General features: G+C 67.8%; 2 protein-coding genes across 2 annotated transcripts; both read right to left on the reverse strand.

The window, feature by feature from the left end:
* Window positions 1–434: 434 nt before the first annotated feature.
* On the reverse strand, window positions 435–13,134 carry LOC149523394 (caM kinase-like vesicle-associated protein). Its single transcript, XM_089770191.1, has 11 exons — window positions 13,012–13,134; window positions 8,411–8,506; window positions 7,568–7,699; window positions 7,004–7,078; window positions 6,619–6,757; window positions 5,990–6,110; window positions 3,417–3,492; window positions 3,170–3,306; window positions 2,441–2,519; window positions 1,134–1,221; window positions 435–957 (listed from the first exon to the last, which is right to left on the reverse strand). Exons 2-11 carry the CDS (start codon window positions 8,503–8,505, stop codon window positions 787–789), a joined length of 1,113 nt encoding a protein of 370 aa, XP_089626317.1. The 5' UTR covers window position 8,506; window positions 13,012–13,134; the 3' UTR covers window positions 435–786.
* A 3,367-nt stretch (window positions 13,135–16,501) lies between these two features.
* Window positions 16,502–24,169, reverse strand: NDUFB11 (NADH:ubiquinone oxidoreductase subunit B11). The gene is made up of 3 exons (XM_075914961.2): window positions 23,860–24,169; window positions 17,491–17,621; window positions 16,502–16,683 (listed from the first exon to the last, which is right to left on the reverse strand). The coding sequence occupies exons 1-3, from the start codon at window positions 24,046–24,048 to the stop codon at window positions 16,560–16,562; spliced, it is 444 nt and encodes a 147-aa protein (XP_075771076.1). The 5' UTR covers window positions 24,049–24,169; the 3' UTR covers window positions 16,502–16,559.
* Window positions 24,170–24,957: the final 788 nt, after the last annotated feature.

Below are 24,957 nucleotides of genomic sequence, written 5' to 3' on the forward strand. Positions count from 1 at the left end.
CTCACGCGTTTTGCGTGGCATTTCCTCTGGTTTTAAGCAATATTCCTCCAGGAGGGATTTTACCAGGCCTGCTGCTTCTGCGATTAATCCTGGGGCCTGTCGACGCTCCCCCCCCACCTCCGCCCCCGACTTCGCTTGCCCACCTCAATTTGCCTTTTCACCGACTCTGTCTGCTTGGATTTTCCTGGGGTTTTATCCCTGGCTCGGGTGGGTTAGAGGGGTGGGGCTCCTGGGTTTTCTTGCCAGCTCTGGGAGGGAAGCAGGGTGTAGTGGTTAGAGCAGGGAGCCTGGCCTCCTGGGTTCCAGTTTCTGGAGAGGAGTGGGGTCTAGCAGTTAGATCCTTTGCTCCGATCCTCTCTCTGGGCTCTTCCCAGCCCCTTCCCACCCCCCCCCCCCGGGAGGGACGACGGAGGAAGAACTGCCCATAAAAGCTGCCAGAGGCAGAATCTCTGTTTATTGAGTGATTTCCAGACTCCCTGTCGGAGCTTGGGGGGCACAAGGCCAACGGGGGGGACCACAGGACAGCCTGAGGTTTCTGTATTCAAATCGCATCTTCCTAAAACATGCAGCTGGCCAGGATGGGCGGCCATGCACATCCCAGTCCATGGGCCGGCCCTGAGCTGGGGGCATAGGCAGGTTGGGAATGGGGGGGGGCAGTCCAGCTCCGATCCGGCCTCCGAGCCAGGGACTGGTGGCTGGAATGGGGGGGGCGGGGAATGGGACCCGAGGCCTCTCCCCTCTGGGGACGCTGGGTGCGGTCCAAGTGCACGGAGATGTACAAAGGGGTTAGTCCGTCATTTCTTCCACGGGCCCGGCTGGCTCGCTGGGCCGCTCCGGGCTGGAGGGGTCGGTGGGGCGGGCCCCCTCCTCGGGCCCCTCGGGGAGCGGCACGGAGGGGCGGGGGCCCGGCTCCAGGGCGCGGAGCCGCTGCATGAAGGTGGTGACGCGAATGGCTTTCTGTGGGGAGAAGGGAGCCAGTCAGAGACTTGCACGCTGCTACCCACCCCACGGTGCCCCTCAGCCCTGCCAGCCGAGGGGGGAGGGGGAAGTCCCCAGCCCGGCCCCTCCTCTTTTCCCGCCCCCCAGCCCCTCCCCGCCCCATGGCCCCCTCTAGCCCCCCCGGGGGAACTCACCCGCCATTTGGCTTTAGCAAAGTTCTTCTCGATCTGGGCACAGACCCCGTCCTTGAGGTTCTTTTCCGACGCCGCGGTGCCGGCGATCCTGGGGGGGGACCAGTGTCGAGGGCATTGGGGTGGGGGGATGACGTGGGGGTGCCAGATGGGAGGGGACCGGGAGAGATGTGAAGGGGATGATGGGGGGGACAGTGGGGATGGGGATGGAGGATACAGAAAGACCCGGGAAGGGGTGTAAAACATTGGCTGCCGTTAGCCCGGGCAGGTGGGGGGGAGCCATCCCAGACTAGGGGCTCTGGCTGAGGCCCCCGCAGCCAAAAGACACCCCCTTTCCCCCCGCCAGACTGGCCCATGTACCTTCCACCCCGCCCCCCCCGCCAGACTGGCCCATGTACCTTCCACCCCGCCCCCCCAGCCCCCCCCAGCCAGACTGGCCCATGTACCTTCCACCCCGCCCCCCCCCAGCCAGACTGGCCCATGTACCTTCCACCCCGCCCCCCCCCAGCCAGACTGGCCCATGTACCTTCCACCCCGCCCCCCCCCCCCCCCCCAGCCAGACTGGCCCATGTACCTTCCACCCCGCCCCCCCCAGCCAGACTGGCCCATGTACCTTCCACCCCGCCCCCCCCCGCCAGACTGGCCCATGTACCTTCCACCCCGCCCCCCCCAGCCAGACTGGCCCATGTACCTTCCACCCCGCCCCCCCCAGCCACCCCGCCCCCCCCGCCAGACTGGCCCATGTACCTTCCACCCCGCCCCCCCCCGCCAGACTGGCCCATGTACCTTCCACCCCGCCCCCCCCCAGCCAGACTGGCCCATGTACCTTCCACCCCGCCCCCCCCCGCCAGACTGGCCCATGTACCTTCCACCCCGCCCCCCCCAGCCAGACTGGCCCATGTACCTTCCACCCCGCCCCCCCCAGCCAGACTGGCCCATGTACCTTCCACCCCCCCCCCCCCCCTCCCAGCCCCCCCCTCCCAGACCTGCCCCCCCCCGCCAGACTGGCCCATGTACCTTCCACCCCTCCCCCCCCTCCCCCCCCCCAGCCAGACTGGCCCATGTACCTTCCACCCCGCCCCCCCCCAGCCAGACTGGCCCATGTACCTTCCACCCCGCCCCCCCCGCCAGACTGGCCCATGTACCTTCCACCCCGCCCCCCCCCCCGCCAGACTGGCCCATGTACCTTCCACCCCTCCCCCCCAGCCAGACTGACCCATGTACCTTCCACCCAGGCTAAGAGTGGGTGACACCCCCATGAACTGCCCATCCCCCCATTGCCCCACAAGTCCCTGCCCCTCCCCACTCACCAGACGTGCCCCAAGGCCTCCTGTGCCGTGATCCTCCGGTCCTGATCCACCTCCAGCAGCTGCGAGACCAGCATCTTTGCTGCAGTGGGGTGGGGGAGGGGTCAGCAAGGGGTAAACACCCCCCCATCCCAGAGGGGCAGGGAGATGGGGGGAGAAGAATGGGGCAGGCTCTCGGGAGTTTGGAGATGGCAGGGGTGGGAGGGTCTCACAGGTGAAGAAGATCTCATCCCAGTGAGGGGGCAGTGGGGCGCTGTGGGGCGCTGTGGGGCACTGGGGACTCACCGGTGGGGAGATCGCGTCCCAGTAGGGTGGCTGGGGGCAGTGGGGGGCAGTGGGACTCTGTGGGGCGCTGTGGGGGGCAGGGGACTCACCGGCGGGGAGATCTCGTCCCAGTAGGGGGGTGGAGGCAGTTGGGGGGCAGTGGGACTCTGTGGGGCGCTGTGGGGCACTGGGGACTCACCGGCGGGGGAGATCTCGTCCCAGTAGGGGGGTGGAGGCAGTTGGGGGGCAGTGGGACTCTGTGGGGCGCTGTGGGGCACTGGGGACTCACCGGCGGGGAGATCTCGTCCCAGTAGGGGGGTGGAGGCAGTTGGGGGGCAGTGGGACTCTGTGGGGCGCTGTGGGGGGCAGGGGACTCACCGGCGGGGAGATCGCGTCCCAGGAGGGTGGCTGGGGGCAGTTGGGGGGCAGTGGGACTCTGTGGGGCGCTGTGGGGCACTGGGGACTCACCGGCGGGGGAGATCTCGTCCCAGTAGGGCGGGTCGAAGCTGTACTCCCCGGCCAGGATCTGGCGGAAGAGCTGCCGGTCGTGCCCCCGGCCGGGCTCCTGATCCGGGTCGGCATAGAACGGGGGATTCCCTGACAGCCTGTGAGGGAGGGGCGGTCAGGAGGGACCCCAATGCGCCCCGGGGACACCCCAATGTCCCCTCCTGACCTCCTCCAACCCCAGCCCTCCCCGCCCCCCAGCCCCACTCACAAGATGAAGAGGATGACCCCTACGGCCCAGCAGTCCACGGGGCGGCCATAGCGTTGTCGGGCGATGACCTCAGGGGCTGGGGGCAGAGAGATGGGGTGAGACCCACAGTCAGGATGGTTTGGGTTAGGGTTTGGGAGAAGGGGGAGGCAGGGCCGTGGTACTCACGGTGGGGGAGGGGTGCTAGCCAGGGAGGGTCAGACACTTGGGGAGGGGCAGGGGTGCATACCCAGATACTTGGAGGGAGGGAGGGCGTACCCAGGTACTCAGGAGCTGTGACCCCCTGAACCCCACATGCACCACTTCTATAAGGCTGTGACGTATTTGGCACAAAGTCTGCCTTGCGAGGGAGCATTTGAAAACTCGTAATCTGCTGAACATTAGTATCCTGCTGCGACCCCCCCCCCCACCGCACCCCCCGCGGCGCGGCACGAGGTGCCCAGTTATTTCCTTCTGCTGCCGGGTTGTGACTGAAACAGCGAACGCCCACAAGCCAATTTCTCAGGGACAAATCCTCGCCCCATAGTAGGCGGGGTGTGTGAGAAATCAGGGATTTGATTCCTCTTGTCAGGTTGCAGGTAAGTTCTCCTGCCCTACAGGCAGGGCTCCACAAATTCTGGAAAACCCTACTCACCAGACAAAAAAGGGACTCGCCACCCTCCCCCCAAAAAAGTGTTTTTTTTGAAATAGCATAAATTCCTAATAAGAATAAGAACAGTAATTACTAATAAGTTATTAATAAATATTTTCTAACCCTCGACCTTTTCCCTCTGCTGCCACGTCTCCTCCCCTTGCTCCATCAGCTTCCCCTTTCATCTTCTTCTTCTCCTGACCCCCTCCCCTCCCCTCCCCTCCCCTCCCCTCCGCACAAGCCCCTTCCCCATATTTTTCCCCTCCCCTCCCCTCCCCACAGTCCAGCCCAGCCCCTTCCCCTCCCCCAGGGCCAGCTCTAGGATTTTTGCTGCCCCAAGCAAAACATTTTTGGCTCCCCCCCCACACACTTTCTTTGTTCTTTTACACGTTTGCATTTTGCAACGGGGTTTTTTTGTTTGTTTTGTTTTTGGTTTTGTCCCGGCATTTTAGCCCTAGAAATAGCAAATCGCATTTTCAGTTGTTTTTTTCCATAAAGGCAAAGGCGCTTCAAGCGAACTCCCCTTTCACTCCCTGCTGGGTCACAGCAGCCTTTTCCCTGGCCTGTCCTGCCCTTCCCTGTGGACAAGCACCCCTCACTCCCGACCCACAGGGTGCAGGGTCAGCATAGAGCCAGAGGGGTGCAGGGAACAGTGGGGGGTACAGGGGTGGCACGGGGAACAGGGGGCACAGGGGATGCGGGGTGCGGGGAAGGCACGGGGAATGGGACGCAGGGAACAGGAGGGGCAGAGGGATCGGGGTCTAGGTGCAGTGCAGGGAACGGGCAGCACAGAGCTGGGGGGCAGGGATCGGAGGGGAGCAGGGTGCAGATCCAGAGAGCCGCAGGGCAGAGGGAGAGCGGGGATCCGGGGTGCACGGAAGCAGGGGAGGCGTGGGGAACGGGCGGCGCGGAGACAAAGGGGCGCAGGGCGGGTGCAGCGAGCAGGGTGGTCGGGCGGCAAGGGGGTTGGGGCCGGCGGGGGGGCCTGGCTGCACCGCAGCCAGCTCTCGGGGCCACGCAGCCAGAGCCGAGCTGCCGCGGCCCTTTGAAATCAGCGGGGCCGTGTCATGGCAGCGCCCTGGCGTCTGCCGGCGTCCCGCCCTCTGGCTCGTGCCCCGCCTCCTCGCGCCGGAGCTGCACACAGGCAGCCCGGCGCTGAGAATCTCCGCGCTTCCCCCTTCCCGGCGGCGCTCCGCTCCTCCGCCTGGCAGGCGGATCGGATGTGGCCACGTCGGCCATAGTGCAGCCTTCGCCCAGCCCGTCACAACCGCCCACCGGGCCAGTCCGCCCCTGCACTCGCCAGCTGGTAAAATCTACTCTCCGTGGGCAAGAGCGTTAGTCGAGCCCTGCCTATAGGAACCCCTTGTGTGTGCCTCAGTTTCCCCCAGGGCACAGCACCAATCCCTAGATGCTATTGGGAACTCCAGGTGTGACGCTGACTAAGCCACCTTTGGCCTGGGAAGACAGACAAGCGGCGGAGGAGGGGCCAGGCCGCCGTGGGGCAGGCTGGGCTTGGGGAGAGGGCTCCTGGTTGGAATTTCACTAAGACCCAGGCCCCCTCCAGGGGAAGTGGAGCCGTGGGGGGTCTGGAGGCAGCTGGTGGTTCCCGAAAGGTACCGCCGCCGGCTGCTGCGCCTGGCCCATGACATCCAGAGGCCCTTCGTACCCTGGGCCTGGGGGCTGGGGCCGGTAGCTGGGAGTGGGGACAGGCTGGCTTGGGGGGCAGGGAATGAGCCAGCTCCTGGCTCGGGGCCCCCTCTCCCCAAACTGGGCTGCCCGGGCTGCGCCTGGCCCCTGCGCTGACCAGTCTGTTCTGCGCCGGGGCCCTGTCAAGGCCCAGTGACTCCCCACGCTTTGGTGACGGGGGGAGGGCACAGATACTTGGAGGGCATCTCAGGAACTCAGGCAAGGAGGAGGTGGCTTGGACGGGGATGGGGGGCCTTACCCAGGTACTCGGGCGTCCCGCAGGGCTCCGTGATGGCTCCGTTCTCAAAGCGCGACAGGTAGAAATCCCGCAACACGACCTTGGCGCGGCTTTGCTGGGTGTGGTAGACCAGGTTCTCCAGCTGGGGGTACGTCGGGCGTCAGACCCCCGCCCGGCCTACAGCGTCAGCCCCATGGCGCCCCTCCCCCGCCAGCCCCACAGCAGCGCCCCCTCCCCCACCAGCCCCACTGCACCGGTCCCAAAGCGTCCCTTCCCCTGCCAGCCCCACAGCGCCTCCTTCGCTGTCAGCCCCCCACAACTCTGCCACCTCCTTCCTCAGGCTGTCTGCCCCACAGTAGCCAGCTGCTCCTCCCCCCCCCCAGCCAGCTTGCCCCCTCCCCTCCCCACCCTACTGGGCACAGCACAGAAGTGGCCACCAGAGGGAGGATGTGAGCTAAAGAAAGCAGCCAGCGAACCTCCCCAAAACCCTGGCGAGTGGCTGGGAGCCGGGGCGAGTGGCTGGGAGCCGGGGCGCCTGGGTTCTCCCCCCGGCTCCGGGAGGGGAGCATGGCCTGGTGGGCAGAGCAGGGGGATTAGCCTGGCCCCGGTGGCAGCGCTGGAGGGGGGCCCGGGGCTGGGGGGCAGCTGACCTTGAGGTTGCGGTGCACGATGTGCAGGCCGTGCAGGTAGGCCAGGGCCTCCAGCACCTGCCGGACGAGGCTGCTGGCGTCTCGCTCCGAGTAGCAGCCCAGGTCCAGGATCCAGTCGAAGACGTCCCCGCCCGTCGCCCTGCCGGGGCAGCGCCGCACTGGCTTAGCCTGGGGGAGCCCGGAGACCCCCGTTCCCAGCCACGGAGCCTGCTCCCCCCCGCCCAGGATGGCCCCTCGGACCACTCCAGGGTCCCCACGGCCTGTACCCCCTTTGCTCCCTCTGCTGCAAGGGCAGGATCGACCCCCCCTTCCCAAACCCTGGCGCCCCCCAGCCACGGCCCCAGGGTCCCCTCCCCCCCAGCCCTGCGGTGCCCCCCCTACTCACAGCTCCTGGATGATGTAAAATTCCTTGCGCGTCTCAAAGGTGTCGATGAGCTGCAGGATGTTGGGGTGACTCACCCTGGGGGGGGAGGGGAAGTCAAGCCCACGGTACCGCTTCCCTCAGAGCCGGTGCCACCCCACCCCCAAGCCGGGACACCCCCCCCTCCAGCCTGCCCCATGCTGCTGCAGGGACCCCCCCCCGGGGACCCCCCCCCCGCTCAGCATGGCCAACGGCAGCAGGCTCATGCCCACGTGACAATTCTAGCAAGCGCAAGGACGCTGGGGCCTGCCTCAGTTTCCCTCCTCCATGCACCAAAGGGGGAGAGACTGGCTGGAGGCACTCGCAAAAGAAGCAGGCACCCCCGGCAGGGCCAGGGAGCTCAGGTGGACACACCAGGGGCTAACAGAAAGACACAGCAGGGCCAGAAATATGCACCCTCAAGAGGATTTTGTGAGGTCAGGCCTGCCTCAGTTTCCCCCTGGTACGTTGCCTTGCTGCCAGGGGGCTCAGGAGGAGGAAAGCGGGGTGCCGAAGGCGCTCAGGGCCCTCGCGTCCGTGGGCACCTACATTTTCAGGATGAGGATCTCGTTCCGGGCCGCCTGGCGAACCTTCCTGCCGTCCCGCTTCCGGAACCGCTTGCAGACGACGAGCCGGTCGCTCCGGCGCTCGCGGGCCAGGCAGAGCTCGCAAAACTCCTTCCTGGGGGCGGAGGGGGGAGATCGTACAGAGCCCCCCTCCCATAGCCCGGCCCCCCCTAACCCCCAGCACCACCCGTTCTCACAGTCATCCTAACTGCAACCACCCTTCCCAGCCTGCCGCGTGCCTCAGTTTCCCCCTGCTGGCTGCTGTGCTCCTGGATGATGTAAAATTCCTTGCGCGTCTCAAAGGTGTCGATGAGCTGCAGGATGTTGGGGTGACTCACCCTGGGGGGGGAATGGGGGAGTCAAGCTGCCTGGCCCAATGGGAATCTGCCACGCCCAGGGACAGAAGATCAGGCCACAGATGGGGGTGCTGGGAGAGCCAGTCCTGGGGAAACTGGGACAGGCTGGGCGGGACTGGGACAGCATTCCTCTCCCAGGCATTGCGGCGCCTGGGCCAGGCCTAGGGGGTCCCGGCGAGCACCCAGCCGCCCAAGTGCCAACCCGCTGGGCCAGCCACGTGCCCCCTCCCCACCGGGCCACGCCAAGGCCTGCTCCCGCCCTGGGTCCAGGTTCCTGCCTTGTCCCCCCAGGCTCCCGGGAAAAGTGAGGGAGGGCGGCCCCTTTGCTTTCAGGTGGCTCCCCTGGAGCCTGGTAAAACGATCCACCTCCCCCCTCAGCCTCTCTCCCCTGCTTGGGAAACTGAGGCAGAGAACGACCGATTGCCCCTGCGGCTGGGGCAGCGGGGGGGGAGGGGCCCCCAAACACTCACACGCTCAGCAGCTCCCCGATCTCGTACTTGTCCGTGATGTCGCCCACGCTGCTGTAGCTCTTCTCCTCCCGCAGCCGGAGGCAGCCCCACGGCATCCTGGGGAGACACAGCCAGACCCCCTGCTGAGCCCTTCCTTCCCCTGCCGCCCAGCCCCCCTGCTCCGCCAGCCAGCCCCACGGCATCCTGGGGAGACACAGCCAGACCCCCTGCTGAGCCCTTCCTTCCCCTGCCGCCCAGCCCCCCTGCTCCGCCAGCCAGCCCCACGGCATCCTGGGGAGACACAGCCAGACCCCCTGCTGAGCCCTTCCTTCCCCTGCCGCCCAGCCCCCCTGCTCCGCCAGCCAGCCCCACGGCATCCTGGGGAGACACAGCCAGACCCTCTGCTGGGCCCTTCCTTCCCCTGCCACCCAGCCCCCCTGCTCCGCCAGCCAGCCCCACGGCATCCTGGGGAGACACAGCCAGACCCTCTGCTGAGCCCTTCCTTCCCCTGCCACCCAGCCCCCCTGCTCCGCCAGCCAGCCCCTCTATGCTGGGGCTGGCAGTGCCCGGCCCTGAACCCCCCTTACAGGACCTGGCTGGGGGATGCCCTTCACGGCCCCCTTAGATCGGGGCTAACCCAGGAGTCCTGGCTCCCAGCCCGGGCATGAAACCAATGGTCAGCAGCTGCCCCCTGGGGTCTGATACCCCGGCAGGCGGGGGGAGCCCAGGGCCGGGCTGGGGGGCTGCGGGTGGGGAGGGAGGGGCACCAGCATGCGGGGGGAGCCTAGGGACGGGCTCGGGGGCTGCGGGTGGGGAGCAAGGGGCACCGGCGGGCAGGGGGAGCCCAGGGCCGGACTGGGGGGCTGCAGGTGGGGAGGGAGGGGCACCAGCATGCGGGGGGAGCGTGGGGAGGGGCAGGCTGGGGGGCTGCGGGTGGGGAGCGAGGGGCACCGGCGGGCGGGGGGAGCCCAGGGCCGGGCTGGGGGGCTGCGGGTGGGGAGCGAGGGGCACCGGCGGGCGGGGGGAGCCCAGGGCCGGGCTGGGGGGCTGCGGGTGGGGAGCGAGGGGCACCGGCGGGCGGGGGGAGCCCAGGGCCGGGCTGGGGGGCTGCGGTGGGGAGCGAGGGGCACCGGCGGGCGGGGAGCCTAGGGCCGGGCTGGGGGGCTGCGGGTGGGGAGCGAGGGGCACCGGCGGGCGGGGGGAGCCCAGGGCCGGGCTGGGGGGCTGCGGGTGGGGAGCGAGGGGCACCGGCGGGCGGGGGGAGCCCAGGGCCGGGCTGGGGGGCTGCGGGTGGGGAGCGAGGGGCACCGGCGGGCGGGGGGAGCCCAGGGCCGGGCTGGGGGGCTGCGGTGGGGAGCGAGGGGCACCGGCGGGCGGGGGGAGCCCAGGGCCGGGCTGGGGGGCTGCGGGTGGGGAGCGAGGGGCACCGGCGGGCGGGGGGGCAGGGCGGGGGGGGCTGCGGGTGGGGAGGGGGGCACAGGCTGGGGGGGGGGGCTGCGGGTGGGGAGCGAGGGGCACCGGCAGGGCGGGGAGCCTAGGGACGGGCTGGGGGGCTGCGGGTGGGGAGCGAGGGGCACCGGCGGGCGGGGGGAGCCCAGGGCCGGGCTGGGGGGCTGCGGGTGGGGAACGAGGGGCACCGGCAGGGCGGGGAGCCCAGGGCCGGGCTGGGAGGACCCCGCCTGCCCCCCGCCAAGCGCCGATTGGTGACAACTGGACAGATGGACCCAGAACCCTCCTATCGCCCCGGTAACCCCAAGAACCCTGGCTGTTGCCATGGCAACCTGGCTACAGCCTCGTGAAGGCAACAGGAGCCGGAACCTGGTGTAACCTGTGGGGAGGGATAACGGGGGGGGGGGGGGGCATGGGAGGGGACAGCCAACAACCAACAACTGCAACACGCAACCCAGACAGGTACACAGCACCCCTCCACACACATACACCCAGCATCCCCCCTCCTGCACACCCCACAACCTCACCCCCCGACACCCCCCACAACCTCACGCCCACAGAACTGCACACAAACCCCACAATCACCTGACACTTCCTGCAACACCCCCGTCCCTCAACACAACCCACAAACCTGCACAACCATGCACATACACTCCACAACCCCCCATGCCCCACACCACTGCACCCCCCACAACACACACACTACAACTCCCCCCACGCTCCCCGATACCCACCTACTATAACACTGTGACACCTCCGCCCCCCACACCATGAAACTCCCATACCTAACCCCACTGCACACACACCCCACAACTACACACTGCGACACTTCCCCACAAACACACATACACACAGTGGCACACACCACACAACTTCCCCACACTCCGCAACCATATACCTACTGTGACATACGCCCCACAACTACACACACAGCATAACCACACACACACCCATGACACTCCCACAACCACATCACAAACACACAAACACTCACACACTGACAAATACCCCACAACCACACATACCCACAACTGCACATATCTGAAAACTGCACTATAACAAATACCTCACAACCCCACACGCTTCAACATTCCACACACAACCCAGACATATACACCATACACATCCCAGAACTGCACATAAACTGACACACTCCACAATTACACACAGTTCACAACTGCACAACCACACACACACTGCAACACCCCACAATCTCCCCACCCTGACACATGACCCACAGCCCCCCCCGCACACTCCACAACCACAAACCCCAACCACACACACACACTGCACCCCACATCCCACAACCGCACATACACTCCACAACCTCACATCCATAGACCCCACAATTCCTCCAAACTGGGACAGAACTCCCACAACCCTACACACCCACTGTGACACACTCCACAAATGTACACCCACTGCACCACACAGCCCACAACTGCATGCACACTATAACATATGCACCACAACCATGCACACATGTGCACCGCACAATTGCTTGCACACAGACACACACCACAACTGCAAACACACCACACAATCATGCACATCACAATTACATATGGACTGCAACACACCACAACCTCACACACCACAACACTCACATACTAAACAATTGCATGCATACACTGCAACACTCACACCCCACAACCACACACTGTGAAATCCCCATCCATATGCACACAACCCGCCATCATAGACTCACTTTGACACACACCCCACAACTGCACACACACCTTGATGCATACATTACTGCACACACACACTGTGATTGACACCACAACCCTGCATACAAACACTGCAACATACCTACAACACCAAGACAACTGTATGCTCACGCTGTGACACACACTACCACACTGTGACGCATGCCCCACAGTCAGGAGCACACAGTGCAACAGATACAACACAGCCGCATTCACGCACTGTAATACACAAAAGACCCCAGCCTCGCAGACACACACGGAACATGGAAACAAACACACGGCAACCACACAAACGCAACAAGGAACAGACACACAATCCAGCTGGGCACGAAGACACCACACAGCCCAAGTGCAAGGCCACACACAACTCAGCGTTGTAGCCAGACAACAGATGTGAGACCACCGCAGCCAGCAGCACACCCCACAGCACGGGGCCCAGCCCCGCCAGCAGGGGACACACACCCTGGGGAGGGGTTGAGAACTGACAATGGCAGGGAGCACAATGGGAGCCCCTCAGAATGCCCCCTGCCACACCCCCAAGCACAGCGCCCCCTAGTGCCGCCCTTCGGTGGGGCCAACCTTCAGCTACTTTTAACTTTGCCAAACTTCACCTGCCCCAGACTGCCCCCCACAACAGCCCACCCCAAATGTGCCCACAGCCCTGCTCCTTTGGGGGGCGAGGAGAGAGCCCAGGCGTCTGGGCTCTTAGCCCCCCCCAGCTCTAACCACTGGCCCCCACTCCCCTGGAAGGCAGGGAGGGAAGCCAGGCATGCAGGACCACAGCTCCCCTGCTCCAACCACTGGCCATCACTCCCATGGGAGACCGGGAGGGAAGCCAGGTGTCCGGGCTCTTAGCCCCCCCCCAGCTCTAACCACTGGCCCTCACTCCCCTGGGAGACCGGGAGTGAAGCCAGGTGTCCGGGCTCTTAGCTCCCCCCCCCCAGCTCTAACCACTGGCCCCCACTCCCCTGGAAGGCAGGGAGCGAACCCAGGCATGCAGGACCCCAGCTCCTCTGCTCCAACCACTGGTCCTCACTCCCCTGGGAGACCGGGAGTGAAGCCAGGTGTCCGGGCTCTTAGCTCCCCCCCCACTCTAACCACTGGCCCCCACTCCCCTGGAAGGCAGGGAGCGAACCCAGGCATGCAGGACCCCAGCTCCCCTGCTCCAACCACTGGTCCTCACTCCCCTGGGAGACCAGGAGTGAAGCCAGGTGTCCGGGCTCTTAGCTCCCCCCCCCCACTCTAACCACTGGCCCCCACTCCCCTGGAAGGCAGGGAGCGAACCCAAGCATGCAGGACCCCAGCTCCTCTGCTCCAACCACTGGCCCTCACTCCCCTGGGAGACCGGGAGGGAAGCCAGGCGTGGGGTCTCCCAGCCCCGCTGCTCCAACCACTGGCCCTCACTCCCCGGGAGGCAGGGAGCGAACCCGGGCGTCCGCCCCCCCCGGCCCCGCCCCGGCTTACCTGGGTCCGGTCACCGCGCCCCGCGGGCGCAGGGGCCCATGGCCGGAGCGCGGGGCGCTGCGCCTGCCTCCCGCGAGCCGCCGGGGAGCGAGTCCAGCGCAGCCCGGAGCCGCGCGGGGCGGAGCGCTCGGCGGAGCGGAGAGAACTAGGTCGGGGGCAGCGGGGCGGGAGCGGAGAGAGTCGGGGCGGGGGGGAGACGGGGAGCCCAGGGCCGGGCTGGCAGGGACCGCGGGGGGAACCGAGGGGCCCGGCAGGGCTGTGTTATAGGGGGGCAGTGGGTCAGGAGGAGCCCGGCAGGGCTGTTATGGGGGGGCAGTGGGTCAGGAGGGGTCCGGCAGGGCTGGTTATGGGGGGGCAGTGGGTCAGGAGGGGCCCGGCAGGGCTGGTTATGGGGGGGCAGTGGGTCAGGAGGGGCCCGGCAGGGCTGGTTATGGGGGGGCAGTGGGTCAGGAGGAGCCCGGCAGGGCTGGTTATGGGGGGGCAGTGGGTCAGGAGGAGCCCGGCAGGGCTGTGTTATAGGGGGGCAGTGGGTCAGGAGGGGCCCAGCAGGGCTGTGTTATGGGGGGGCAGTGGGTCAGGAGGAGCCCGGCAGGGCTGTGTTATAGGGGGGCAGTGGGTCAGGAGGGGCCCAGCAGGGCTGTGTTATGGGGGGGCAGTGGGTCAGGAGGAGCCCGGCAGGGCTGTGTTATAGGGGGGCAGTGGGTCAGGAGGGGCCCAGCAGGGCTGTGTTATGGGGGGGCAGTGGGTCAGGAGGGGCCCGGCAGGGCTGTGTTATGGGGGGCAGTGGGTCAGGAGGAGCCCGGCAGGGCTGGTTATGGGGGGGCAGTGGGTCAGGAGGGGCCCAGCAGGGCTGTGTTATGGGGGGGCAGTGGGTCAGGAGGGGCCCGGCAGGGCTGGTTATGGGGGGCAGTGGGTCAGGAGGGGCCCAGCAGGGCTGTGTTATGGGGGGGCAGTGGGTCAGGAGGAGCCCGGCAGGGCTGGTTATGGGGGGCAGTGGGTCAGGAGGGGCCCAGCAGGGCTGTGTTATGGGGGGGCAGTGGGTCAGGAGGGGCCCGGCAGGGCTGTGTTATAGGGGGGCAGTGGGTCAGGAGGGGCCCAGCAGGGCTGTGTTATGGGGGGGCAGTGGGTCAGGAGGGGCCCGGCAGGGCTGTGTTATGGGGGGGCAGTGGGTCAGGAGGGGCCCGGCAGGGCTGTGTTATGGGGGGGCAGTGGGTCAGGAGGAGCCCAGCAGGGCTGTGTTATGGGGGGGCAGTGGGTCAGGAGGGGCCCGGCAGGGCTGGTTATGGGGGGCAGTGGGTCAGGAGGGGCCCGGCAGGGCTGTGTTATGGGGGGGCAGTGGGTCAGGAGGGGCCGGCAGGGCTGTGTTATAGGGGGGCAGTGGGTCAGGAGGGGCCCGGCAGGGCTGTGTTATGGGGGGGCAGTGGGTCAGGAGGGGTCCGGCAGGGCTGGTTATGGGGGGGGCTGCAGATGGGGTTCAGGAGGGGGCAGGGCTGAGTTATGGGGGGGCAGTGGGTCAGGAGGAGCCCGGCAGGGCTGTTATGGGGGGGGCAGTGGGTCAGGAGGGGCCCGGCAGGGCTGTGTTATAGGGGGGCAGTGGGTCAGGAGGGGCCCAGCAGGGCTGGTTATGGGGGGGCAGTGGGTCAGGAGGGGCCCGGCAGGGCTGTGTTATGGGGGGGCAGTGGGTCAGGAGGGGCCCGGCAGGGCTGTGTTATAGGGGGGGGCAGTGGGTCAGGAGGAGCCCAGCAGGGCTGGTTATGGGGGGGCAGTGGGTCAGGAGGAGTTATGGGGGGGGCAGTGGGTCAGGAGGGGCCCAGCAGGGCTGTGTTATGGGGGGGCAGTGGGTCAGGAGGGGCCCGGCAGGGCTGTGTTATGGGGGGGGCTGCAGGTCAGATTAAGGGGCTGTGCTGTGTTATGGGGGGCTGCAGGTGGGGAGTGAAGGGCCCAGCAGGGCTGGTTATGGGGGGCTGCAGGTGGGATTAAGGGGCTGGGCTGCATTATGGGGGGCTGTAGGTGGGGGGTGAGGGGCCTGGCAGGGTTGGGTTATGGGTGGGGGGGAGAGCTGCAGGTGAGGGAGGGGCCTGGCCGTGCTGGGGGGGCTGCAGGTGAGGAGGGCGGGGCCTGGTGGTGCTGGGGGGGCTGCAGGTTGAAATGTGACCCCCCTTTGCTCGGCAGGGGGAGACCGGGCTCCCCCGGGGACACCTCTCCCAGGGTGCAGGTACCAGCTAGAGTCGCCCCCTCCCCCCCACCGATTCCTGCCTGGCCACACTTCAGACCTGGCTAATCCCAAGGTCCCCCAGGAGAAACAGACTGGGCCGAGGGATCCAGCTTTGTCCCCTCCCCCCGGCAGTCTGGGCCCCGGCCCCGCGTGGGGTGGAGCAGCCGGGAACAGCCCCACACAACGTGCCCTGCGGCTGCTCCCCAGGCCGGGCCTGCAGCCAGCGCGAGAGGGCCGGCTCGCCTGGGGCTGAGCTGCTATTTCTGGCCCTGGGGACGGCGCCGAGCGCTCAGGGAAGCAGGGCAGAGCCGGGGCTGACGCACGCCCCAAGGCTGCGGAACCTGTCCCTGCAGGTGCAGGAGAGAAGCCAGGAGGCCTGCGTCCACTGGCTGGGGGGAGGGGCAGGATGCCTGGGTCCACTGGCTGGCAAGGGGGGGGGGGGGAAGAGGAGGAAGACACTTGGGTTTGCCACCTGGCTCGCAGGGGTGGGGGGGCAGGAAGCTTGGGTCCACTACCTGGCAAGGGGGGGGGGGGGAGAGGAGGAAGACGCTTGGGTTTGCTACCTGGCGGGGGGGGGGGGGAAGAGAGAAGAAGAGAACACTTGGGTTCACCACCTGGCTCGCAGGGGGGGGGGGGGGGGCAGGAGGCCTGGGTCTGCTGCCGGGGGGAGGGGAAGGGAGGACACTTGGGTTCACCACCTGGCTCGCGGGGGGGGGGGCAGGAGGCCTGGGTCTGCTGCCGGGGGGGAGGGGAAGCGAGGACACTTGGGTTCACCAACCAGCTCGCAGGAGTGGGGGGCAGGAGGCCTGGCTCCACTGCCTGGCAGGGGGGAGGGCAGGAGGCCTGGGTCTGCTGCCACGGGAGGGGTGGGGGAAGGACACTTGGGTTCGCCCCCTGGCTCGCAGCAGTGGGGGGGCGGGAGGCCTGCAGGCCGGGGGGCAGAGTGATGCGGTTCGGGGGCAGACCCCGGAGGGGTGTTTCTGGTCGGTCCTGCTCGCCCTCCCCGTGCCGTGCTCATGGGCACAGCTCGCCCAGCACCGATGCGACTGCCTCTGGGGCAGGTGGCCAGGACGGGCCCTAACTTCTCCTGGGAGGTCGCAGGCCCGGCGCAGGCGAGAGCCAGACTTCAGCCGCCCGAGCCCAGGAGAATCAGCTCAGCTCAGCCCAGCCAGCGGCCGGGTGGGTCAGATCCCCCCCCCCCCCCCCCACCGGTCCGCTGGGTCCCAGGAGTCCCGGCTTCCCCGCCCCCCCCCAGACGGACAGACACAGGCAGGCCAAGTGGCTCAACAGGTTTATTCACACAGGCAGGGCGGGGGGCTCTGCCCAGCCCCCCTCACTCCTCGTCCGGCAGCACCAGCTTGCTGGGGTCGAAGTAATTGGAGTTGAGGACGGGCAGCCCCAGACGCTCCCGCTCCTTCACCAGCCGCTCGGCCTCCCGGCGCGCCCACTGCCGCATGCTGGGGGGAACGAGAGAGGGGGGTTAGGGGGTGGTCGGGCTGCTGGGCCTCTCCCAGGGTGTGTCCCCCTGTCGGAGCGGCTGGGGCTGTGCACAGAGCTGGGGGCTGGTGAGAACTGAGCCGGAAGAATGGCGGTTCCCGGCCCACCCCATTCCCAGCCAGGGGCCAGCGCGGGGGCCACCCAGCGGGCGAGGGGGGGCGAGGGCGGGGCCCTATGGGGGACAGGATCTTTCTGGTGCGGATTTCCCAGGCCCCAGAGACAGGAGACGCGCCCCCGCGGCACAGCTGGGAGAGGAGTCAGTCCCAGCTCGCAGCATCCTCCGCGCTAACCACTAGGCCTGCTGGTGCTGAGCTAGATCGCCCCGGTTCATGGCTCCCGGCTGCTGCCGAGCCCCTGGGGCCTGGCCCTGCCAGCCTCGGAGAGCCCCCCTGGCCAAGCCCCGGCCAAGCCCCCCTAGCTGCGCAGCGGGGTCCGGGCCACGCCTGGGCTGCGGGGGCGCAGGGCAGCCATGCGGCTGCTGATGGCCTGCCAGCCGCGCGGTATATTTAGCGCTGCGCTATAGATAGCCCCGCGTCGGAGCGGGCGGGGGGGCTCTGATGTGTGCGGGGGGAGGGGGCTGGTGACGCACACGGAGCCAGCGGAAGCAAAGCGCCATACGCTGCTGCTGCTCCCGTCTGCTCGCAAAGCCCAGGGCTCCTGCGGCCCAGCCGCCTAACGAGCCCCCCGCCAGCCAGCTCTCAGCCCCCTCCTTGGCCCGCCCTGCTCTAACCACTAGTCCCCGCGGGCTGCCGCCCTGCCCCACTCACCCATAGTCCGGCAGGTAGTGCACGAAGGTGGAGCCCACCACGATGCAGAGGGAGATGCCGAAGAAGAAGGCCAGGCGCATGTTTAACAAGTCCACCTGCGGGTCCGGGTCGAAGCCGTGGAAGTCCGGGTTCTGGGGGCAGAGTGGAGTCAGCAGGGCGCTACGCCGGGCCTCCCCCCAACCTGGCATCCCTCGGGGGCCCCTCCCAACAATCCTCATCCGCCTGCATCTGCCTCCCCCCCCCCCCCCCCTTGGCACTCTTTGAAACCCCACACCTAGAGACCAACCAATTCCGGGGCACAAACGCTAGAACACAGGGTCAGAGAGCGGGTCAGGGGGAGAACCCCTCGGCCAGCATCCTCCTCCCGTGCCGCGTACGGCGGCTTTCGCCAGGGCCAGGGGGTGGTCTCGCGACTTTGTGGGGGCCACGGATGGGGAGGGCGTAAATAAAAAGGGGAGGGGAGCAGCCGGAAGAGGGGCTGCGACCTGGCGCATTCCAGGTTTTCCCTCCCGCCGCAGAAGGGGCAGGGTCTGGGCTGGGGGTGAGCTGCGCCAGGCACACGCCCGTGCTCACGGCGCCGTGGAGGAGCCGCCCACGGACGTCCCCGATGAGCCAGGGCTTAGGGTGGAATAGACACTGGCCCAGCAGGGATCCCCACCCTCCACAGGTCCTAGGAGTCCCGCCACTTGGTGTCGGGGTGGGACACGAGGGTGAGGAAGTGAACCGTACGGAGCACGAGCGTGTGCAGGTGGCCTCTGGGCGCAGAGCGGCTGCGGATCCTGCGCTGGCTGGGGGTCCAGGGATGGGGAAGCCGTGGGGGGAGGGGAGGGTGTGCCCTCTCGCAGGGCTCGCTGCCGGAAATTGAGGACAGGCTGCGGCAAAGCCACCTCCACCTCCTGGAGCACGCGCGGGGAGGGGGACGGGGGGGCGGGGGGGGGAGATCCCCACGCGCGGAGTGAGTGTGTGGGGCTCCACCCAGTCCCGTCATAGTCCAGGAGGTCTCCGACCTGGGATCAGCCTCCGGCGCCCTGCGGGGACCCCCCCACCTGGCCGGGTTGTGGTGCAGGGGCTCCGCGAGGAGGCCCGCTCCCCCGCTGGCCGCAGCGGACCTGGCCACCGACCAGCTTCCCGGTCTGGAGGCGTTCCTGGCGGAACCGGCCGCTCGGAGAGCTCTCGCCAAGGCCCCTCGGGTGGAGGGAGAAGCTGCCGGCCGCACCGGAGGCAGCAGAGGAAGGCCTGCGCCAAGGGGCTCCGTGTCACACTCCCTGCACTACTGGAGGCCTGCAAGGCCTGGAGGCGGAAGGGCCAGACCAGGCCCCTCCAGGGGAGGCAGGAGACCCCTGCGGAGACCCAGCCAGGACCTCCAGGGCTGGGCGCAGGGTGTTGAGCCGGTGCCAGAGCACGGACAGGACCAGCTGGTTTGGCACCGGGAGAGACACTGGGGCGTCGCTGCAGCCGCTCGCCACCCCGGCCTCCAGCCCTGCGGCGGGGAGACAGCAGCCGACCTGCACTCTGCCGGATGAGTGGAGGGCGGAGCCAGCCCGCCACCCGGCCCCGCCCACCAGCCCAGAGCTCTGGACCCAGCTGCCCCGGGCCGAGGAGGCCACCGAGCCGAGGGCCTGGCAGGCCTCCCCCCGCGCCAGGCCGCCCGGGTCCTGGACCGCGAGGAGCTCGGCGGCGCTGTACGGACAGGACCAGCCGCAGCTCCGGCTCTCGGAGCCCCCCACATTCGCTGCCTGCTGCTCCTGGAACCATCGGGGGGAGGCAGGGCTCCTGGGTCTCTCCCTAGTTCCAGGAGGGGAGCACGGGCTAGTGGTTACAGCCAGGGTGCCTGGGTTCTCCCAGCCCCAGGAGGAGAGGGCTGCAGGTGCCTGCCTTCGCCTCGCGTCCCTCGCCCACTTGCTAGCTAGGATGAGTCAGGCAGGAAGCAGGTCGCCCCCCCCACTTTGCACCACACCAGCTGCCGCGCCCCCACCCCCAGCCCCAGCCAGCTGCCGTGCAGAGCCGGCTCCAGGGAGGAGCAGGGTGCAGAACAGCCGGGGGGCAGGAACGCTGGGCCCGGGGCAGCTGGGGAGCAGCCGGATGGAAGGCCGCCTAGCACGGAGATGCTGCCACCTCTGGGGTGGTGCAGGGCTGAACAGCCCAACGTAACACTGCATCCCCGCCGAGCGCCGGACGGGAGTTGCTGGGGGGGGGGGTGGAGCTGAGGGAGAGGAGCTCTGCCTGCCCCAGCATGTGCCCCACCTGCCTGCCAAGGGAGAGCGCTCCCCCCAACCCTGTCCCTCCTCCAGCACAGCACCTGCACAGCCACTGGCCCTGCCTGCCCCCCCCAGCCCCCCTGCCTAGGCCCCCCACCCTGACTGCCAAGGAACAGCGCCCCCTGCCCAGCCCCCCGGACTGCAAGGGAGCGCACTCCCCTGCTCCACGGCACCCATCCCTGACCCCCTGCCCATCCCCCCAGCGCCAGGCCCTGCCAGCTGACAGCACCTCCTGCTGCTTCCTTCCCCCCCCCCCCCCCCGCTCTAGGAGGCTCCCCCCAGCTGTGGGGGGCTGTGTGCGGAGCGGGGGGGGGAAGAGGTGGCAGGCAGCGCTGGGGGCGCGGGGGAGGCATTCTTGACATACCAGGAGCAGGAGCTAATTATCCCCATTGTTGTCAGCCATCCCCCATGACACGGCCCCTCCCCTGCCGGCCCCCCCAGCCCTCGCGGCTCCACCCGAGATCTCAGCCACACTGCAGGGAGGGAGCCGGATGCCATAAGACCCCCCCCTTCCCCAGAGCCAGGGGAGAACCCAGGAGCCCTGGCTCCCAGCCCTCCCCAAGGGTCCCCACGGCCAGCACCGGCAGGGCTGCAGGAGAGCAAGGGGGCTCTCCAACTGCAGCCTGCAGCCCACCCCAGAGCTGGCTGCACCTCTGCACCGGGCGAGTCCTCCCGGGGCTGTTACGTGTGGCTGTTTCCAGCCGGCCTGCCCCAGAGGTGGCTGCATGTCAGCCCCGGGCAGGCACGAATCCAGCCAGTCCCTTCGTCCTCACAGCCTCGCTGAAGTCCCCCTGCTAATGCAGCCGCGATGTCCCTGCAAGGGGGCCAACCTGTCCCCCCCGCCAGCCCTCCCCCCATCTCGCAAGCAGCAGCCGGATTCCCTGCCTGCTCACAAGCGGATTAACACCCAAGCCAGAGAAAGGGAGCGGGAGCCGCAAACCCACAGCTCCCTCAGGGCAAGGTCAGGTGCCGGGAAGGGAGTGAAGCCTAGTGGTTAGAGCAGGCCGGGCGGCAGCCAGGTCTCCGGGGTTCACTGGGAGGGGAGCGAGGGAGAGGCTGGGACAGGATGTCAAATCCTGGTTCATTGGTTAACTGGTTTGACGATTAACGGGGGGCCGGGGGCACTCCAGCCCCCACCCGTTGGCCATTCCCATCCCTAGCGGGGAGCCGGGGTTCTGCCCTGGCCCAGGGAAGCCTCGAGGCCCGTACGGTGCGATCCGACGCCGGATACAACAGCCAGGCCAGGAAGGTGCCAGCGAAGAGAGGGAGCTGAAAATAACCCAGCCAGGGAGGGGGCAGCCCGCCACCCCCGCCAGGAGCAGGAACTTGGAGGCGCAAAGAGCCCGGTTCCCAGCCGGCGGGAGGCCCGTTAGCGCCTCAAGGACAGCCCGAGGCACACGCGAGTCACCACAGCAGCCTTCCTCTGTCCTCGGGCGCTCCCCCCTCTGGGATGCAGCCACCTCTGGGCTGAAGCAGCTGGGGACCAGCCACACAGACAGGTCTGCTGCCTGGCGCTACCCTGCCAGGGCACGTCCCACTCGTGCATCAGGGCAGCAGACCACACGGAGCTGCTGTTTCGGGAGGGGGGAAGGGAGGGACAGCAGGCCCCATGGGAGCTGAGAATCGGTCCCTGCCCACGCACCAACCTGGCCAAGCCTGGTCTGACAAGGGGAGAGGATCAGCCTGTGGGTGGCTCCCAAACCGCTGGACCCCGCTCCCCTCCCACAGCCAGGGAGAGCTCAGGAGTCCTGGCCCCAGTCACCCCTCTGCTCTAACCATTGGACCCCGCTCCCCTCCCACAGCCAGGGAGAGCCCAGGAGTCCCGGCTCCCAGTCACCCCTCTGCTCTAACCATTGGACCCCGCTCCCCTCCCACAGCCAGGGAGAGCCCAGGAGTCCCGGCTCCCAGTCACCCCTCTGCTCTAACCATTGGACCCCGCTCCCCTCCCACAGCCAGGGAGAGCCCAGGAGTCCTGGCCACAGTCACCCCTCTGCTCTAACCATTGGACCCCGCTCCTCTCCCACAGCCAGGGAGAGCCCAGGAGTCCCGGCTCCCAGTCACCCCTCTGCTCTAACCATTGGACCCCGCTCCTCTCCCACAGCCAGGGAGAACCCAGGAGTCCTGGCTCTGAGGCCAGCAGGTCCCAGGTGAATGCCAGAGGAAAGGGGGGAATGTGCCCCTCATTCCAGCAGCCCTCAGGGCAGAGGCCCCTGGCTCCAGCCCCTCTCCCCCCATGGCCAGGGCTAGCTGGCTCCCCTGCTGGGCACTGCCTGTGACCCACATAGCATGGGCCACACAGGATTAAGGGGGTGGGTGGGAATCTAAACAGGGAAACTGAGTTGGGGGGGGGGGCTGGCAGCCACAGCAGTGAGGGATTTAGCACCTTGGTTCCCAGAGCCTGGAGTTCTACCCCCCCCCCCCCCCGATCAAGCCCAGGCACGGAGCTGCCCCCGCCAGCAGCTCTATGCCCCATGGCCAGTGAGGCAGGGCACTGAACTCCTGCGGGGCCAGGCCCGGCGCCCGGGCAGGTGGGCACAGCTGTCGGAGGCAGGCGCTGCTCCTGCGGACAGAGCCCCTGGGGAAAACCGCGAGGCCGTGCTTGGGAGCCGGCTCCAGCTCGGCGCTGGGGGGCGCCCTCCCCTGGCAGTGAAGGGAGCAGAGAGCTGGGAAGGGGCCTTTTCCCAGGCAGCGTTCCCCACCCGCCAGCGACCTTGTCTGGGCCCGGCCAAGGGCAATGCACAAAGGAGACTGGGCAGCAGCCCTGGCTTGGTCAGTCAGGGAGAGAGGGTCTGAGGCGCTGGGTTCTCAGCCCACCCCCACTGGGGCTAAGGGAGGGGACGGGGCAAGGGTGGGGCTTGGGCAGGGATTCCCCCCCCCGCATGACTGTCTCTGCCAGCAGGATGAGCCCTTTGTGCCCCCAATCACCCTGGTCTGGCCTCAACACCAATCCCTCCCATCAGCCCCATGGCGCCCTCTCCCAGCGATCTCTACCGCCCCCCAACCCACCCCAACTCCCCAATCCCGCCCTGCCCCCCCACAGAGATCCAAGCACCTGACAGGCCTCACCCCAACCACACAGATGGGAAACTGAGGCACAGACAGGTCAAGGAATGGACCCAAGGCCACACAAGGAGGCTGTTGCAAATTAGGAATTGAATCTTGGGGTCTCACAGGCAGAGTTGGAACTCTAGCCTGGAGCCCAGTACAACCCCTTCCCCCACAAATCCCCCACCTGCCTATCCCTCCATCCCATCTGCCCTACGCCCCATTCTGCACCCTCCTTCCCTCTGCACTTGCCCCCAGGCCCCACTGCACCCACCCACAACCCTGAATCCCTTCACGATGTGCTCCTTCCCCTTCCCCTTGCTCTGGGTTTCCCGAGCACCCCCACTCCCTCTGCCCCCTCCAGCCCTACTCTAACAGCCTGCCCAAACCCCTGCCCCCTAATGCAATCCCCGGCCCCACCTTGGTCCCCCAACTTGCCCCACCCCCACACACCCTGCTCTGTACTAGGGATGTGAGCGACTAGCCACTTCCCTGCCCCTTGCTGAAAAGCCGGTTCCCCCCAGCTCCAGCTCCAGCTCCATGGGAGGGACGCGGTGGCGGCTCTTGTACCATGGAGCTCCGGCCAGTGTGTGTGTGTGTGTGGGGGGGGGGGCTCAGAGTCCCCTGCTGGCCCCGGCTCCAGTTCATTCTTTGCAATGAGCCCTTGGAAAGAGCCGGGCGGGCTCCTGCTGCCTTTCAACCCGGAAGCGCCCTCGGCGGCTAATCGAATAGTCGATTAACTAATCGCAGAGTTGATGGAAAATCCATCGAATAGTCAATTAGTTAATTAATCAAAATTTAACATCCCTACTCTGCACGCCCCCTCCCACCCCCAGTGCAGCCCCCTGCCCCTCCCCCTCCGCTCCCCCTCCAGGCCCCGCCCCCTCCGCTCCCCCTCCAGGCCCCGCCCCCTCCAGGACCCGCCCCCTCAGCCCCCCACCTCAGTGCCGTGCCCCGCCCCTCCCCCTCCCCCTCCAGGCCCCGCCCCTTCAGACTCTCCCACCTCAGTGCCGTGCCCCGCCCCTCCCCCTCACCCCCCCCGCCCCTCCAGGCCCCGCCCCCTCACCTTGCGCAGCGTCGCCATCATCAAGTCCTCCTCCTCCTCGTGCGGCTGCTGCGGGGCCCGCGCGGCGAGGGGCGGGGACACAACGGCAGCCGCGGCCCCGCCCCCCGGGCCCGACCCCGCGCGAACCCCGCGCGCCGGGAAACCCCGCAGCAGAAGCGCGCGCCGCGCACACCGCCCCAGCGCCGCCATCTCGCCCCTGCGGGGGGAAGGGCACTGACGCGCGGAACCGGAAACCCCGCCCTGCGCGGCCGCGGCACGAGGGGCCCTGGCTGGGAGCGATCTCACGCTGCGTCAGAGCACGTCACAAAGGGACCGGAGCGGAATGGGGCGGGTCGCGCGCCGGGTTAAATATCGGCCCTCGCGGACTGTACCATGGAACTCCCCCCCTCCGGACTCTACCATGTTCTGCTGGGATTGTTCCATAGCACCCCCCCCCCCGGACTGTACCATTTCTTACCGGAAGGGGGGTGCAGTGCAAAAGCACTTCCTCATCCCGCCCCTCCCGGTACAGTTTGCCGTCGCCTATTCCCACCCCACCCGGACTGTACCATATGACCCCCCCCTCTTTCAGCACCTCTGGACTGTACCATATTCGTCCTCGGAGGAAAAAAACCCTCAGCTCCCCTGGGCGACAGTCGCAACCCCTCCCCGTTCCCCCCAGCGTGTGCATGACGTCACGGCGGGCCACAGTGACATCACGTGACGAGGTCGATGCACACCGTCACTGCACTTTGCCTGATGGCGTCACCGCCCAACACACCCATGATAAAAAAACTCGTCACGTCGTGACGTGGCCATGACATCATGTCCCTGCGGTCACTCGGCTGGGTCATGACCCGGCTGTTCAGTGGCCGCATAGGAAGGCGGGCCCTGTGAGCGTTCCGCCAATCGCCGATGAGCAGAGGCGGGCCCTGTGCTCGCTCCACCATTCTTATTCCTGTGGGGGGGGGGGCTCTGACCTTCCAGCCAATCCCCTGCCCGGGGAGGCGGGCCCTCCAGAGGTGCCGCGAGCGATGGGAGCGACTTGCCGCGGCCCCGCGCCCACATCCGGCGCGCGCTGAGCGGCAGGCTTGCCGGCCAATGGTATCGCGGCGCCGC

This window comes from Pelodiscus sinensis, chromosome 18, assembly GCF_052426305.1.
Source record: "Pelodiscus sinensis isolate ZL-2025 chromosome 18, ASM5242630v1, whole genome shotgun sequence".
Classification (NCBI taxonomy): Eukaryota; Metazoa; Chordata; order Testudines; family Trionychidae; genus Pelodiscus; species Pelodiscus sinensis.